The sequence below is a fragment of the Sturnus vulgaris genome, chromosome 2 (genome assembly GCF_052056855.1).
Source record: "Sturnus vulgaris isolate bStuVul1 chromosome 2, bStuVul1.hap1, whole genome shotgun sequence".
Classification (NCBI taxonomy): domain Eukaryota; kingdom Metazoa; phylum Chordata; class Aves; order Passeriformes; family Sturnidae; genus Sturnus; species Sturnus vulgaris.
The window spans coordinates 4,206,519-4,222,221 of record NC_142244.1 but is presented as its reverse complement, the minus strand read 5'-3'; the positions used below and the strand labels follow the sequence as shown (position 1 = coordinate 4,222,221).

General features: G+C 35.4%; 1 protein-coding gene across 1 annotated transcript in view; it reads left to right on the top strand.

The window, feature by feature from the left end:
- The window catches only part of LTN1 (listerin E3 ubiquitin protein ligase 1), a 30,924-nt gene extending 15,902 nt beyond the window's left edge, over positions 1 to 15,022 (top strand). The window contains exons 15-30 of the mRNA XM_014882028.2: positions 214 to 364; positions 1,008 to 1,209; positions 2,030 to 2,189; positions 2,362 to 2,466; positions 2,726 to 2,868; positions 4,499 to 4,634; positions 5,710 to 5,854; positions 6,941 to 7,154; positions 7,429 to 7,666; positions 8,473 to 8,547; positions 9,366 to 9,552; positions 9,982 to 10,153; positions 11,435 to 11,655; positions 12,208 to 12,402; positions 13,055 to 13,222; positions 13,985 to 15,022. Coding sequence (XP_014737514.2) covers positions 214 to 364; positions 1,008 to 1,209; positions 2,030 to 2,189; positions 2,362 to 2,466; positions 2,726 to 2,868; positions 4,499 to 4,634; positions 5,710 to 5,854; positions 6,941 to 7,154; positions 7,429 to 7,666; positions 8,473 to 8,547; positions 9,366 to 9,552; positions 9,982 to 10,153; positions 11,435 to 11,655; positions 12,208 to 12,402; positions 13,055 to 13,222; positions 13,985 to 14,047 — 2,575 coding nt within the window. The 3' untranslated portion in view covers positions 14,048 to 15,022. The remainder of the gene's footprint in view (positions 1 to 213; positions 365 to 1,007; positions 1,210 to 2,029; positions 2,190 to 2,361; positions 2,467 to 2,725; positions 2,869 to 4,498; positions 4,635 to 5,709; positions 5,855 to 6,940; positions 7,155 to 7,428; positions 7,667 to 8,472; positions 8,548 to 9,365; positions 9,553 to 9,981; positions 10,154 to 11,434; positions 11,656 to 12,207; positions 12,403 to 13,054; positions 13,223 to 13,984) is intronic.
- Positions 15,023 to 15,703: the final 681 nt, after the last annotated feature.

The window sequence follows — 15,703 nt, the reverse complement described above, 5'->3', positions numbered from 1 at the left end:
ATTCTCCAAAACAAACCAGGATCAGTGCTATAATAGCCTTTATTTAATTGACATCTGTATTACTGACTTTCAGCCTGTTGGAGGCAGTGGGTAGAACAGAACTCAAACCATCCCTGGTACAGCATGTATGGAGCATTATATCAGTGGAAAATATGCAGGTGGCTCTTAATGAACAGTGCCAAACTTGTTTGCAGCATTTTCTCCTTTTCTCAGTCTTCAGGTTTTGATCTCTGCAGTCAGTGATTTGTTGTTGAAACTCGTGGAAGCTGATGGACAGTCTGGATATCTTGTGAGAGCTTATGTTGAGCACGTCACACCAAGCAAAACTGAGTGGGGGAAATTGCATGAGTCTCTGTGCTCTGAGGTATGGAAATGATAATGGATTGCACAGGGTGGTCAATCTTTCCTCAACCTTCTGTCCCCTGGGGTGGTTTCTTTTGACATGGCACTGCACTTATGAATACCATATGTTTGTACAGAGGTTGTTTCAGCCTCTGTCTATAAAGAGGACAAAACCTCTGTTTATGGACCCATCCAGTACTACTGGAGAAAAATCAAAATCCATGAAGTTACCCTTTTCTGCATGGAACACCAGCTCTTCTTTTACAATTCAGGAATTTTATCTGACAGAGTATACATTATGAAAGTGTTTTTATCTATAAGTTAATTCTTCATAAAGAGTAGTTTTGTGGTAGACACCAGTATCTGCAGAAGAACATGGTGTACTGTCTATCAACAAAATGCTGACATACATAGAGAGTGGGGGCACCAGTCTTCAGTAACCCTACAATTTCTTGTAAAATCCATAGAGTTCTAAAGAAATATGTTTGTTTCTGAGCAGCAGTGCAGTTCCAAATTACTGCTGTGCAATCAGATTTTTAATACACTGTAGGTGGGTCATTCTGACCATTGTGCTTTTGATATGAATGTGTATGTTTCATTCTGAATTTTTCAAGGTTAAACAGATCAAAGTATTTTTTCATAATCTTTTTATGCATATATTACAGTGGATGCACAAGCCTCTTTTGGAAGGAAGGCTTAGTATGAATTGTGAACCTCTGGGATCAAGTGTCAAGCTGTGTGGCACAACTAAACTTCCAGGCCATCTGTGTACTTCAGCCTTACTAAGTAAAATGGTACTACTTCAACTGAAAAATAGTGTAGTCCATGGAAATGATGATGCTGAAAGAAAGAAAATTGATAATATAAGTAAGTTACAATGGTAAAACTTTAAGGAATTTTATTTTATAGTAGTTGTAATCTGAATTGAAAATTAGAAATGCATAGTTAAATACAGGTTGGCATACAGGTATGAGAAATTATCCAATTATCCTTTTACCTTTTGTTGCCTTTTTTTTTTTTTTTTCCCCAGGTCTCCTTTAAAAGTAGTTTTTATATTCCTGGGACCTCTTTTGGTTTTATACATCCTATCTCAACAGAACTTTGAATTGGGAGAAGTATGAATTTTCAGTAAGAACTGTATCCCTCCCTTGAGGGTTTAACCATAATGTAAAGATAGTTTGAGACAAAGACTTTTCTTAATTCCATGAGGTGGAATGTAGTTTCCTTTTATTTTTAAGAATGCTCAAATAAATGCAGCATTATCAAATCAACAATTCTATCTCCAAAAATCTCACCATGATGAGAAGTGTAATTGTTTAGTGTGGGTCTTTGTAAGCTAATGAAGGAACCACGTGCTAGCTCTTATGAAATTTGCTTGGACTTAGATATTGATTGACTGCAAGAATATATATTAAAGAAAAGGAGGAGAACAGAGAGGAGTCATGCCATGCTTAATTTGCTTTAAAATTTCTTGAATATTTAGCATAGATTACTGTAGCCTTTTTTCTCTTGTATGTTGTGATACGGTGGCAGATAGCCAGTTCATGCTCTGAAGCACCTGAGATTGCATGTAAAAATAATATCTTTAATGCATTAAAAACATATTTAAAAAAAAACAACTTGACCTGAAACTTCTTGCTTATGCAAGTCAGTAGTCGTTTATAAACAATAGTTGTTATTTAATTAGTTGCAGAACTGTTGTACTCATTACAATGGATTGAAGAATTGGAGAATCCTCCTTATCTGCTTCTGGAATATCTTCATATGTTAGAAGAGATGCATATCACATATGAGGAATTCAGTGCTCTGAGTAGTACAGCTAGCCTGCAGCAAACTATATTTGACAGGTATGTGAGAACAAGTGAAACAACTCCTAGCTCTGTCTTCACAGTTTATATTGTATGGAGTGCCACTATATTTCCATCTGTATGTTGATTCAGAATGCATCCAATTGCTTTTGTGGTGAGCCCTGAGCATCTGTATATATTAACCAGGGTCTTTCTTTCTTCTTCTTTGAAGATCAGAGGAACATGGAAGACTCTGGTCCTTAACCATGGCCAAAGTGATCCATGCTGAGGATGCTGTATCCTGGGAGAGGAGAGAACTTTTCAAGACAACAGAAGGGTATTTTAATACTGCTGCCTATAAGCTTGCAGTTTGTTGTGAATGTCAATAGTGTGAAATGATCCTGATTCTGGCCGTTGACAACTGAAGGCTGAAAATGAAGTGATACATGTGTATGGCATGTAAAAGGCAGATTTGTTTTAGCATGTGGGATTAGTTATGTCAGAGGATATTACATCATTATGAACTAACTGATACTTTGTTTCCTAGTTCAGTTTTTGGGGTTGTTTCATTCTTGATGTTTTGCTTGTATCAATAGGTTCCTTCCATTAACAGAGGGCAGATTGCATACACTTCAGTGTTTATCACCTTTCTTAATTGAGGAAGAAAAGAGGGAACTTGTCTTCCATTGTGTGGCCAAACTTATGACATGTACACAGCCAGAGCTTTCCAGCACTGATGGTGAGTATGTTCTTACCTCAGTCTAGTTCATTAGACTTTAAGAACATCGTGTTTTAATAATGTTTGCTTTTAGATAAAACATATTTACTCTAATATTGCTTTTCCTAGAAAGAAATGCTTTCTCATTTTGCCTGTTTCTTCTCGACTGTTTGTCATAGTAATTTTCTGCCTCATTCAGAAAGTGCAGGCTCTAATGCCAGATACAAAACTAGAATGAAAATATTTAGGCTGATATTATTAACAGCATCCTTGAGTAGCTCCTCCAGCTGAAAACTGCTCTACATTAATTGTCTGCAGCTGTGGAAAATTAATTAAGAGGTGGTTGCAATGTGTTATGATATTGCTTTGAATGTAGCCACTTAATTTGGGTCTATGTTTTCAAAGACTTTCTGCTTTTCAGGAAAATTATTTGGAAATGCTCACACACAGTCCTTCTATCTGTATGAATTAAATGTCATTTAAGGGGAAAGTCCTTTCTGTTTTTGTCCCTTACTGCTTTGGTGTGTTCTTGCACACACTCTCATTGATCAGTCTATATGAAAACTGAAATGTAGGTTTTGTATCTTGCAACAAAACTGTGCTTACTTAAATTGAAAAAAAACTGTCTTTGGTTACTTTAAACTGTGGACATTTGTCCCTTGGCAGTGTTCTCAGGATTTCAGATGAGTTCTTCGAATGGATGTTCTTCAGGTGTGAAAATTGTCAGTGTTAGTGTCGTGCAGAAACTGAGAGGAATTGTAAAAATCTCTACTGTGGTCGTTTCCTCTCTTTCAACTTAGCTGAGGCTTCCTGGCTTTCTAAGTGAACCAGTGAAGCAAACAAGTGTGTCTGTGAAATTTTGAACAGAAGAAAATGGAAGAATCCTCACTTCTCCTCTGTTGTGGAGACCTTTTATTTGTAATTGGCGTTTCCCTTCTACTACTTCTCACTTTTGTAGGGATTCCTGAGCAGAACATATATGTCCAAATTCACATTAAGTGGGATGTAGGTTGTAGGCTTACCATTTCAAAGGTGTCTTTCTTTTCAGGTCAGTTGAAATAAATGCTGATGAACTTGTTTAAGTGAAGCAGGGGTTTGTTTGGTTGGTTTTGCTATGCATATGTGATACATTACCTTACTTTTTTGTCATTGTGCTTGTTGGAAATGTTAATTTTCTCCAAGAAATTAGATAAATACAGTTCCTTTTAAAAGTGGAAGACAGTACTAATGCAGCAGTTGTACTTCACTCTAAAAGTAAAAATTAACATTCTGGCTAGAACTCCAATTAACATTCCAATAATATTAGAATTCACGACTTTCAGTTACATTGTCTTAAACATCTGTCCAAATTATTGCTTAGCATTCTGTATTTTTAGTAGCACAAAGAAATTTAAATCTTATCTTTCCTTTTTTTAGATTTTGTAAACTATCACTTAATCTTATAGAAGCTGTTTTTTAAAAAAGTTTGGATTGGATATTGTATTTTGATTTAACAATGACATCTGTAGATTAAGTGATCAAAGAAGAAAGCTTAGGTATTGTCCAAACTGTCTTGTGATATTAAAATTAAGTTCTATTGATGCACATTCTAATGTGTGTTTTGTCTTGATAATTAAGACTCTATTGGGTTTACATTTTTTTTATGTCATAGGAGCATTTGGGTGTCTTTCCATTTTGAACTCCTGCTTGAAGGATAGAAGTATTGATTGTGACCATCTATTACCTGCAATACTGAAAATCATATTATCTTGGAAAAATGATAATGAGGACAGCTTTCTCTTTAGCTGGTGGGTGCAACTTTGAGATAAGTTTTTTTTTTTATTTCTAAGACATGAGTTTAAAAATACAGACTAGTTATTAATTCAGACAAAATCAATCTGTACATCTGCCATCTACTGCTCTAATATTACATATTTAAGCTTTTGTAGAAACCTTGGTTTAATAAATCTATTATGAAGTATTTACTAAATCATACTGCAGAATATTATCTGGATGGTTGAAGGGAAATTAAGGAGATTTGTAAATGCTTTTGAAAGATGTCAACTGTTTTCAAATGCATTCAGAACTAACCAACTTTTGTAGATGTTGCTGGGTATTCAGTTCCAAGTTCTGATTGCTTATTTTGGTAGCAGGTAGAAAACTTGCATACCAAGCTTAGGTTTCTGTCTTTTAAAATTCTGGACGCAGAAATGTAACTTGAAAAGCTTCCAGCAAGGAGTGAAAATATACTGAGATGCATTTTTTTTTGCTATATTGAGAAAAATCCAGGAAACAAAGTTTCAAAATAATCATAAAACCATAGAGTGCTTGGATTGGAAGAGACCTTAAAGCTCATGCAGTTCCATCCCCTGCCATGAGCTGGGACACCTTCCACTAGACCAGGTTGCTCCAAGATCCCTCCAACCTGGCCTTGAACACTTCCAGGAATGAGGCAGCCACAGCTCCTCTGGCTACCTGTGCCAGGGCCTCCCTTACAGGGAGGAATTTCTTCCTAATAATCTAAACCTATAATGTATAATATTTGGGCACTCGAGGGCTAATATTTTTTCCTAAATTGGTAACTTAAAATGATTATTTTTCTTGCATTGATTTAATTAAAATTGCTAAAATTTATAGTTTATTTAAGTATATTGCTTGAGCAAATGTGTAAATTATAGAAATGTATGAATCTGTAGTTTAGGAATCTTATTAGTGCAGCTAATGTAGCACTCTACTTTTGAAAGACAGAATATCAAAAGCACACGGAGCACAGTGTGGTGGTGCCAGACAAATTTGTCCTGTAAAGAGGAGTGAAGGCAAGAATATAAATACTCATATATACCACATGAAGCTGTATAAGATTTGGTTGTATTTTTATTACAGCAATCTGAAAGAAGCAAGTGCTCAATTGCTTGGTTTCAACATTGAGATGATGCGTTTCCTTCCCTTGTTGCTGAAATATTCCACAGCTCCTCTGGCTGATAACGAGTGGGACTTTTTGATGTGCTCCATGCTGGCTTGGTTAGAGGTAATATGGAAACATCTTCACTTTTAATGTACTTTCCTTTTGATTGTTCCCTGCATATGGCATGGACACTAATATCAGCCTACCAAATACTTGACACAGTGTTAAGTAGAATTGCACGAAATCCTGTTTCTGTTGGACTTTGGACAAAGGTCATATGTGGTTTAAAAGCATAAGCAATTATACTGTTCTGTTTCTTTTTGTGTATGGACATAAAATCAGCTCACTCTTCAGGTAATATGATATTCAATAATGGCATTGGTAATTGGAGAATAATTTTGAAATATGTTTGCTGTAAGTCTCTGTCTAGAAAAATAATATTCCTTTAAGACACTGTCTAATATGATACATCAAAATTAACTGAATAAAAACCAATGTCTGCATTTCAGTATCTAACTGATCACATGAAATATCAAAGTTCTATTTTAATGCTGTTAAGAAAGAGGTCAGTAGTGTCAGTAGTCAGCTGACTACTTCCTGTCTAATCAAACAGAGATGCAGAATCTGTAACTCTGTCACCTATGCATTTAGATGGGCAGGTTGGAAATTTCATGTGACCTTTCTTGATCTCAGGATTAATTTTACCTAATGGTATGTGCCTTAGAACTATGTAATTTGTTTAAAAACAGATAACAGACTTCTAAGAAAATCTTGTTGTGTAGACTAAGTAGGGAATATCTTAATTTACAATGATACTCCTTTCTGGCAGAACTAGTAAGAACAAAAATAAAAAGAAAGCAGCTTTGTTGGGGGAGAACAAATGCTCTCCTGATAGCCACTTCAGTAATTTCCAGTTTTTAGTAGCATGTTGTCCATTGAATTTTCTTTTTGTCATTATAGGGAAGGTTATATAATGGAAACAATCCATGGCTCTAAATGTTGGTGAGACTGGGAAATTCATTCCGGGAAGTCTTATTAAAGTACAAACTCTATTTTTAAACACACTTTCCTGCCCCAAGTAATTTTCAAATGGTTCTTGCCATTGAATCGTCTTTGAAATTACGTTTTCTGGTGTAGACAGGAAATGTGAAACATATTTTAAAGCAAATTTATGGTTAAGAAATCTTCCTCTGTGTTTATTTCTTCTAGACAACAAGTGAAAGCCGTTTGCTTTACCATGTCCCGCTTGTGCAGATTTTTGCTTGTGTCAGTTGTGACTTGGCATCTGCCCTTAGTGCTTACTTTGAGGCTGCAGCTCCTGACACTACTGCAAATCTTCCTAAGAACTTGGTCAGTGAATGGAAAGAATTCTTTTCTGAGGGAATTCACAATTTGCTGTTACCTTTGTTGGTGAAAATCACAGGCAAGTATATGACAAGGGGATAACAGCCAGGCTGTTCTGAAATAGAACTGAACAGGCCACATTTTTGCATTTACAGGAATATAATGTAAATAGAGTTTATAACAATTCAGTTCATATAACACTTACATGCTAATTAGTAAAGTGATTGCCTGTAACTTAGAGATTGTTAACATTAGATGGCACCTGCCAAGTGCAGTCTTGAGTAGTTTCCAGCAGAGCTTGTTTATGGTATCATCCTTACATTCTGCATCACAGCTTGTCTTATTTTAAATAGGAGAAACCAAAAATGCGTCAGAAGGCTCTTTTCAGAACTCTGTGTTATCATCTTTGGGTGAAGCTCTAACTTACATCTCAAAGGACCAGTTGTTAAACCATAAGCTGCCACCGAAGTTTGTTGCAGGCCAGAAGACAAATCTTCCAGATAAACTCCAGACTCTACTGAACACACTCTCTCCATTGTTGCTTTTCCGGGCTCGACCTGTACAGGTTTCTGTCTACCATATGCTTCATAAGTAAGAAACAGCAAATTTCTCACTCTTGTCACCTCCCAACCCTCCTGCCCCTTCTTTTAAAAAAAATGTGCTATAGAATATGCACTTGTAGCAAAATCGTATTCCATTATGGGAGAAAATCCTTAACTGGGCAATTTGTGTTCTTTTTTGGAGGGCACTATATAAGAATATGAATGCTAAAGTTAATTGTATTAGCAGACTTAATAAAGGTATTTAGTATTTATTTTTAGCCCTTATTTTAGCACTCATAGAATCCTAAAATGTAAACTGAAATATTTCAGATTTGATGTGGGCCTGACACTGCCATTAAATAGTATGATGTTTTTATTTGCACTAATTTAGGTAAGAAAGAGCATATAGATAGGTGGTAGTATTCTTGTGAACTTCTTGGATATTTCTAATACTTAGAGAAACAATAGAGAATTTGAAAATCTGTGCATTTGCAGAATGCAAGGCAGATGGCTTAAGCCAGCCACCATTATCTTTCACTTATACTGAGCCATAAAGTTGCAATAACTTTATTCTGATTGAGAATTTTATCTTAGCATGATTCAGGAAAAGTAAGAGTTCTGGAAAGAGAAGTGAGCAAGGAGACATGCTCATTGGCTGTCACTCATGAACCATCTTTACAATGGTGACATGTCTCCGAAAGATCCTGTGTTGTTGTTAAGGAATAACTGCCATTATTGTATTGCCTGTCAGTAATGTTGGTATTGATAAGCAAAGAACTATGCATCACATATATTAAAATAGCTCATTAAAATAATTTTAAAATAAAACCTGATTTCCTTTCCATATTTCTGTAGATTAATGCCTGAATTGCCTAAATTTGATGACGAAGATCTCAAGTCCTATGGTGATGAAGAGGAGGAATTGGCATTGTGTGTATTTTTTCCCTCATTTTTATAATACTATCTTCCATATTTTTAAAATGTGTTAAAATATTGAAATGTGCAGCAGAGTAGCTGTTAGCCAGGAGATGTTAAAAAACTGCATAGTTACGGTAATAAGGTTATAAATATTTAAAATATTATGTATTTTGGTCCTATCTGTCTTTGCACTAAAACTGGAGACAGTATTTGCAGTTGTTTTTAGTTGCAGTTACTGGACTAAATGCCATATGTATGCTTTATATTAGAAAATCTTGGCAAATTTTTACTTATATTCAGGATGTGTCCATCTGCACAGGTCATTTCAGTTACTTGAAAGTGAGTAAAATTAACCCATGTGTTTTATACAGCTTGAATCCAGTGAAGTTTGGTTTGAAGAGGGAATGTAGTAACTGGTTAAAATTCCTTTTTAACCTCAGCCCAATGATTAATACCTTTTCTAACTGCAGAACTGCAAAAGGCTTTTCAACCCAGAGCCAGCATTGATTAGGAGATCAGCTCATTTGTTGATGTGATTCCAGAGAAAGCAAGCAAAGCAAAGCAAAGCAGCGATCCATGGTGTAGGTTAAATCAATTCAGCCATAGACCACTCCCAGATGTAATAATTCATTTTAAATTTGTCTTCTAAGAAGATAAAAACACCAACTATCCCGTTCAGGGAAAAAGAAAAAATTTTAGAAAGAGGCTCATTTTATGTTCTGCATGTATGGCTTTACTTTCATGACTTTCTAGGAAGGCTATGAACATAAATTCAGTTCATGCTGTGCTCAGGATTTGAATTTACTATTCCAATTAACATTTTTCCACAGATCACCTCCAGCAGCTCTGATGTCTATCCTGGCCACTCAAGAACTCTTGCTAGAAAACATCCTGGAATGCATTCCAGTTGGAGAATTTGCAGTTATTCAACCCCTGAGTGATGAGTTCTGCCTTGTTCTAGGATATCTTCTCACTTGGAAGTTAACATTAGCTTTCTTTAAAGCAGCTTCTTCTCAGGTATATTTTCAGAGTCTTTTTGTTTTTAACTGAATTTCTTAACCTACTTATTTAGTTTCAGTCTCAAAGTTTCATCCAGCCTTTTTCTTTTAATTATGTAACTTCTTATCCCTTGTTTTTGTGAAATTAGTGAAGATTCTGAAAGCACCAATAGACTTAGATTTCTGCACTGCTGAATTTGAGGATGGTAAAATTAAAGCAATGAAGAACTGAGATTCATGAAAAGATGACTCTTGCATTTTCAAACAAGCTTGGTACATATTATAATCTTCTAATCATTCAAAATGGTGCAGAGAACTAAACTTCTAAACACTAGTTCTGAATCACAATGTTGCTCTTCCTCCCTGCAAGGACATATTTGCATATTTTACAGAGTAAGCTGTATTTACTATGTTTTGGTTTTTTTGTGAATCTTTTTAATGCTGCCAGCTGCGAGTTCTCTACTCACAATACCTTAGAAGAACTAAGAGCTTGAATAAACTGCTTTATCACTTGTTCAGGCTTATGCCTGAAAACCCTGTCTTTTCTGGGCCAACTTCAGAAGTTCCAAATAAGGACACAAAAACCTTCTTTACTGAAGAGCTTCGTTTAGATGTCAAAGGTTAGTAAAAACTATATTTGTGCATTTGAGAGGGTTGCTATATTTAAATAAGCTTTTTTTTGTCAAAAATACTTATTTAGAAAATCTTATCTATAAAACAATTACACAGAGAGACAAACACATACATATGTTTAATAATCTTTGACTAACACTCCCCATTTGAAACTTAACCAAAGTTGACGTGTTTATCAGAGAAACCAAGAAAAACAAAACCCAGGAATAATACATTGCTACTATTGAATCCTGAACATAAAGATTCCAAAACACTAGAAATGTGTGATGTATTCTGGAACCATTGCTTTTAGAGATATTTTTTAATATTAAATAAAATTTCAATATTTTCTTGTATTTTAATATATAAATTCAAAAGATTAAAAAATATTTTAATATATATTTTTAAAATGTTTGAGATGTTAAATTGTGTGTTATTTTTGTCATGCTGTTCAGAAGACACAGATAATCAGTGATGATGACAGAACATATACTGCTCCTTTTAGCTGAGAAAAATGAAAAAGAGAATTTTTAAGTCCCATCATTGAAAATTTTTTTCATGTATATAAGCAAGGAGAGGGAGTTTCTGTTTCTTAATTTTTTGCTTGGACATCACTATATGTTGTAGAACAATTGATCTGGATGACAATAAGAAAGAATTACTAACCTGACATCCCGAGGGAAAGTCTTCCCTTATCATAGAATCATTAAGACCTCTGATATCATCCAAGTTTACCCTTTGAACACCACCATGCCCCCTAAACCCTATCACAGAATGCCCTGTCTGCATGTTTTTTGAGCACCTCCAGGGATGGTGACTCCACCACTTCCTGGGCAGCCTGTTCCAACACTTATCCACTCCTTCAGCAAAGATTTATTTCCTAATATCCAATCTGAACCTCTGTTGGTGGAACTTGAGGCCATTTCTATACCTGCCTGCAAAGCTCAGCTGTCTACAAACACCTTATTGTTTGTTCACTCCAAAGTGAATGTTCTGTGATTTCTGCAATGTAAAATTGTTGTTGATTCCTGGTGTCCACTTGAGTTCAGTCTCTAAAGTAGAAGGTGAATTCCAAAGTGTGGAGTGTCAGGCTAAGGAACAAAGAAACCAGCCTGGTGAAGGAGGGCCGAGTCAAACAAGCCCTTGGAACAGCAATAATAGGAACACGTACATGAAATTCCAGTTACCACAATTCTATTGGAATCAGAATTTTTGTATGTGGTGTGGAGGCACCAGCATCCGTGACTAATGTATTAAGAGTATTTTAACATCTTTTCTTTCCCTCCCAGGGACAGGGGTGCTGTCGTCCCAGATCCCCCACCTGGCCTGCTCTGTGTACCATATAACACTGAAAGATCTGCCAGCCATGGTGAGGCTGTGGTGGAACAGCTGTGAGAAGCGTGTCTTCAATGTTGTGGATAAATTCACAAGCAAATACGTCAGCAGTGTGCTCTCCTCTCAGGAAATATCTTCTGTTCAGACTAGCACACAGTTGTTTAATGGCATGACAGTAAGACTTCTTGTCCTCTCTTTATATTTACTTGAGTTTTTTGTAAACATTTCAAGAAATTGTACTTCTCAGAACCAGACTATAGTTCTCTTTTATATGATTGCAATTTCGTTGTTCTAAATGACTGATTAAACAGAATTTTGCTTGGTATCTATAAATTAAATTGATATTTATGAATATTCTGTTTGGGAAACATGAAATAATGGATTTTAGGATGTTGAAGAAGTTGAGGAAGTAAGTGAAAGGTACTGCTATCAATATCCTACTTTCTTGTTTCTTAAAAATGTAACCAGTAGATAGAAAACTGATTGGTAATTTCTTTTTCATTTATGGAAATACGAGTAGATTTTTGTTTTCTTTATAAAAAGTGTTTACCTGATCTAAGAAAATAATTCAATGTGTATAGTAATGTATTTACAGTATATATATATGTATGTATGTATATAAATACATTACTATACACATTATATATATATATACACATATCTAGAAAGACTGGACATGCTGAGTATCTTTCTGTGGCATTTTTTAATATGTGTATTTTTTTCAAAGGTAAAAGCTCGGTCTGCAGCACGAGAAGTCATTGCAACCTATTCTGTTGATGATATCTTTATTGAACTAATAATACAGCTTCCATCAAATTATCCACTGGGATCCATAACAGTTGAGAGTGGAAAGAGGGTTGGCGTGGCTGTACAGCAGTGGCGCAATTGGATGCTACAGTTAAGCACGTATCTTACACATCAGGTGAGTTTAAATAAAGCTCCTAGTTTTGAACACTTAAAAAGTCCTTATAGCAGAGAAATAGTTCTAGTAATGAAGTATTGCATAGGTCTCTGTATTTGATCTCATTAAATTGCAAAGACTTTCATAGAATTGGGTCACTCTTGCCATCTGCTTTTCTCCAGGTACATAAACAGAGGTAAAATGATCAGCGTAGTAGGTCCTGTTAAATCCAGAGCCCAAGTTGAAAATTTAGATCTCTTAAGATGTGGGCCAGTTGTTTGTCCTGCGTGGCAGTACCATCTCAGCTGTAATTTGAAAAAAAATCACAAACTAACAAACAACCAACAATAAAAATCAAAACTAAAAATCCCGTTCATGGAATTCTCTGAAAGACCGATGCTTGCTGAAATTGTATCATCTGTGGTTAGAACAAAACAGAGCAGTGATTGAAAAATTCGAAATCCCTTTTTAAGTGCTCTTGAATACACTCTTCCTGCTCTGATGAATACTCACTTTTCTGTAGATCATAGTATTACAAATTATGCACTGCATGTATTGCATGTCATTTCAGATTATAAATTCTTCAGGCTTTGTTTCCTTCATGTTTTTGTGACTACAGTAGAAATAGTCCAAAGGAGTTCTACAGTATTAACAGCTCTTTTCCCTCTGTTAGAATGGAAGTATTATGGAAGGCTTATCGTTGTGGAAAAATAATGTGGATAAACGTTTTGAAGGCGTTGAAGATTGCATGATCTGTTTTTCAGTCATTCATGGTTCAAACTATTCGCTTCCCAAAAAAGCTTGCAGAACATGCAAGAAGAAATTTCATTCAGCTTGCTTGGTAAGTACCTGGAGTAAATATTTTTAAATATACAAAATATCATAGAATCATAGAGAAGTTTGGGTCAGAAGGGACCTTAAAACTCATCTGTTCCAACCCCCTGCCATGGGAGGGGAGCAACCTTCCACTAGATCATGTTGCTCCAACCTTGCTATCCATATAGTTTAAACTAGAAACTTCTACTGTATCACCAACAATTTTCCTCTTTGTCATTGGAGTATCTGGATTACCTGCACTCATACATTATTTCTGTGGATTTTTACTAAGATGTAAGGGCAGGTAGTGAGAGAAGAGCTGCTACACAGTGTGTATCTTATTATGTGTATATACAAATACGTATGTACATATACACATTCATACAGGCACAAGTAAAAAGATTTTTTGTTGGTTTTTTAAAAAGTGTAGTTACTGTTTTGTTAGTTACATTCACAGAATCACAGAATTAACTAGGTTAAAAAAGACCTTGATTTGAGATCAAGTCCAACCAACACCACCTTTTCAACTGGAGTGTGACACTAAGAGCCACATCCAGTCTTTTCTTAAACATCTCCAGGGACAGTGACTCCATCACCTCCCTGGACATCCCAATTCAATGCCCAGTCACCCCTTCTGTGAAGAACTTCTTCCTATTGTCCAGTCTAAACCTGCCCTGGTGCAGCTCGACAACACAGATCCCTGGCAATAATGGTTATTACTGATGATGTACTAATGTTTCTGATAGCTTGCCTGCATATATTAAACAGATGTATTTCTCTTTTTCAGTACAAATGGTTCTCATCCAGCAACAAATCCACTTGTCCACTCTGTCGAGAAACATTCTTGTGAAACAGAATATTCTTTCTTCTTTCTGTGAGCTTAATAACAAATAAAAAGCAGGCAATAAACTGTATGTTGAAAGAAGTTAACTATTTGGGAATAATGTCAGTTACTTTAAATTCTTCACTAGTGGAATATAACACATATTTACCTCTGGACTGTCTTTTTGTAAATTTGAAGATTCTTCTTTGATATAAAGAAATATATAACAATAATTTATTTTAATTGGTATATTTTTAAGATATATTAAAAATTTCAGAAATAATGCAGAGTTATGTCTGAAAAGTGGTGTTTAAGCCACAGCATAGTTGATTAAAACCTCTTATTTTAGGCATATTCTAACATGGTGTTATGTAATTAACCCAGGTGATACCTCTTAATAGAACAGCTGAATATAACATAGGTGGTATAATGATTTGAATTTTGATTATAATGCATTCATAATAGTCCCTTTTATGGAGGGAAAAAAAGAATGTTGTTGCTGTTAGATACTGAGGCATTAAACTATGGTGGTAATCTGTTAAAGCATAAAATTTAACATAGCCTCTTCTAATAAACTGAACTTCCACCTTTCAAAGTTTATTTTTCCCAAAACTCCTCAACCATCCAGTAGCCTAAAATCATGAAAACCCAGAAGCCTAACTAAGTAGAGAGACCACAATCATTCCTGCATGACAATGAATGACACCATCTATTTATTGCTGATTGGCTTTTTAAAGAGAAGGCAGACACACTGATCAGTCCTTGTCTGTCTTCATGAGCTGGCAAATTAGCTGTCACTGAATGTCTACTGTACTTTCACTGTCCTAGAATAATAAGGACTCTTAAGTGAACATGCAAATGTATCAGAATTTAATAGCCTTCAACTATACATGTTTTTCATGCCTTTTTTTTTTTAACAGTGGTAGCATACTAGTATATTCCAACTTGGATTTGTGGGGGTTTCTTTGAAAAGTCAATAAAAGTGAGGAATAAATAAATAAATTTTGTCAGTCTCTGTAGTCTCTGGATTGCTGTCTTCTCCTGTGTATGATAAACTTTTAGAAATTGATAGATAAATTTTCAGATGCTGAGTTTGTAGCATGGTCAATTTGCTATACCTCAGCAGCTATTGTTTTAGATTTTTAGCTGTTGATAACTGAAGTCTATATTTTTAACAGGTAGTGTTGAGCTTCCAGAGGAGAAATTCCTTGCCCTTTTGGTTCGAGTAGGTGAGAATGGAAAGTATTTAAAGCTGGTATTGAGAAGGTTTAACTGAAAAGAGTAGGGAACAAGCTGTATTGTTTCATAGTTGCTGATGCTAAAACTCCAGCACTGCCTCTGTTTCATCACTTTGGTTATTCTAAATGACTTCTTCACAAGGTCAGTGACTGATCTGAAGGCAGATACCTTAATACCTTTTCATGGATGAGTACTCTTTATCTAGATTACTCCATAGTAGTATCCTCCTTGTAAAATGGAATAAAAGGGAATGCAATCACCACGCTATTGCCCAGAAGATTTCAAAACAGTAATAACATGCCTTGAATCATGGAATTGTTAAAGTCCAACCATCAACCTAGCACCACCCCCACGTTCACTATTAAACAGTGTCCTCAGCTGCTGTATCCATGAACACTTTTATTTTTTTTTTTAAACACTTCCAGGCATGGTGACTTGGCCACT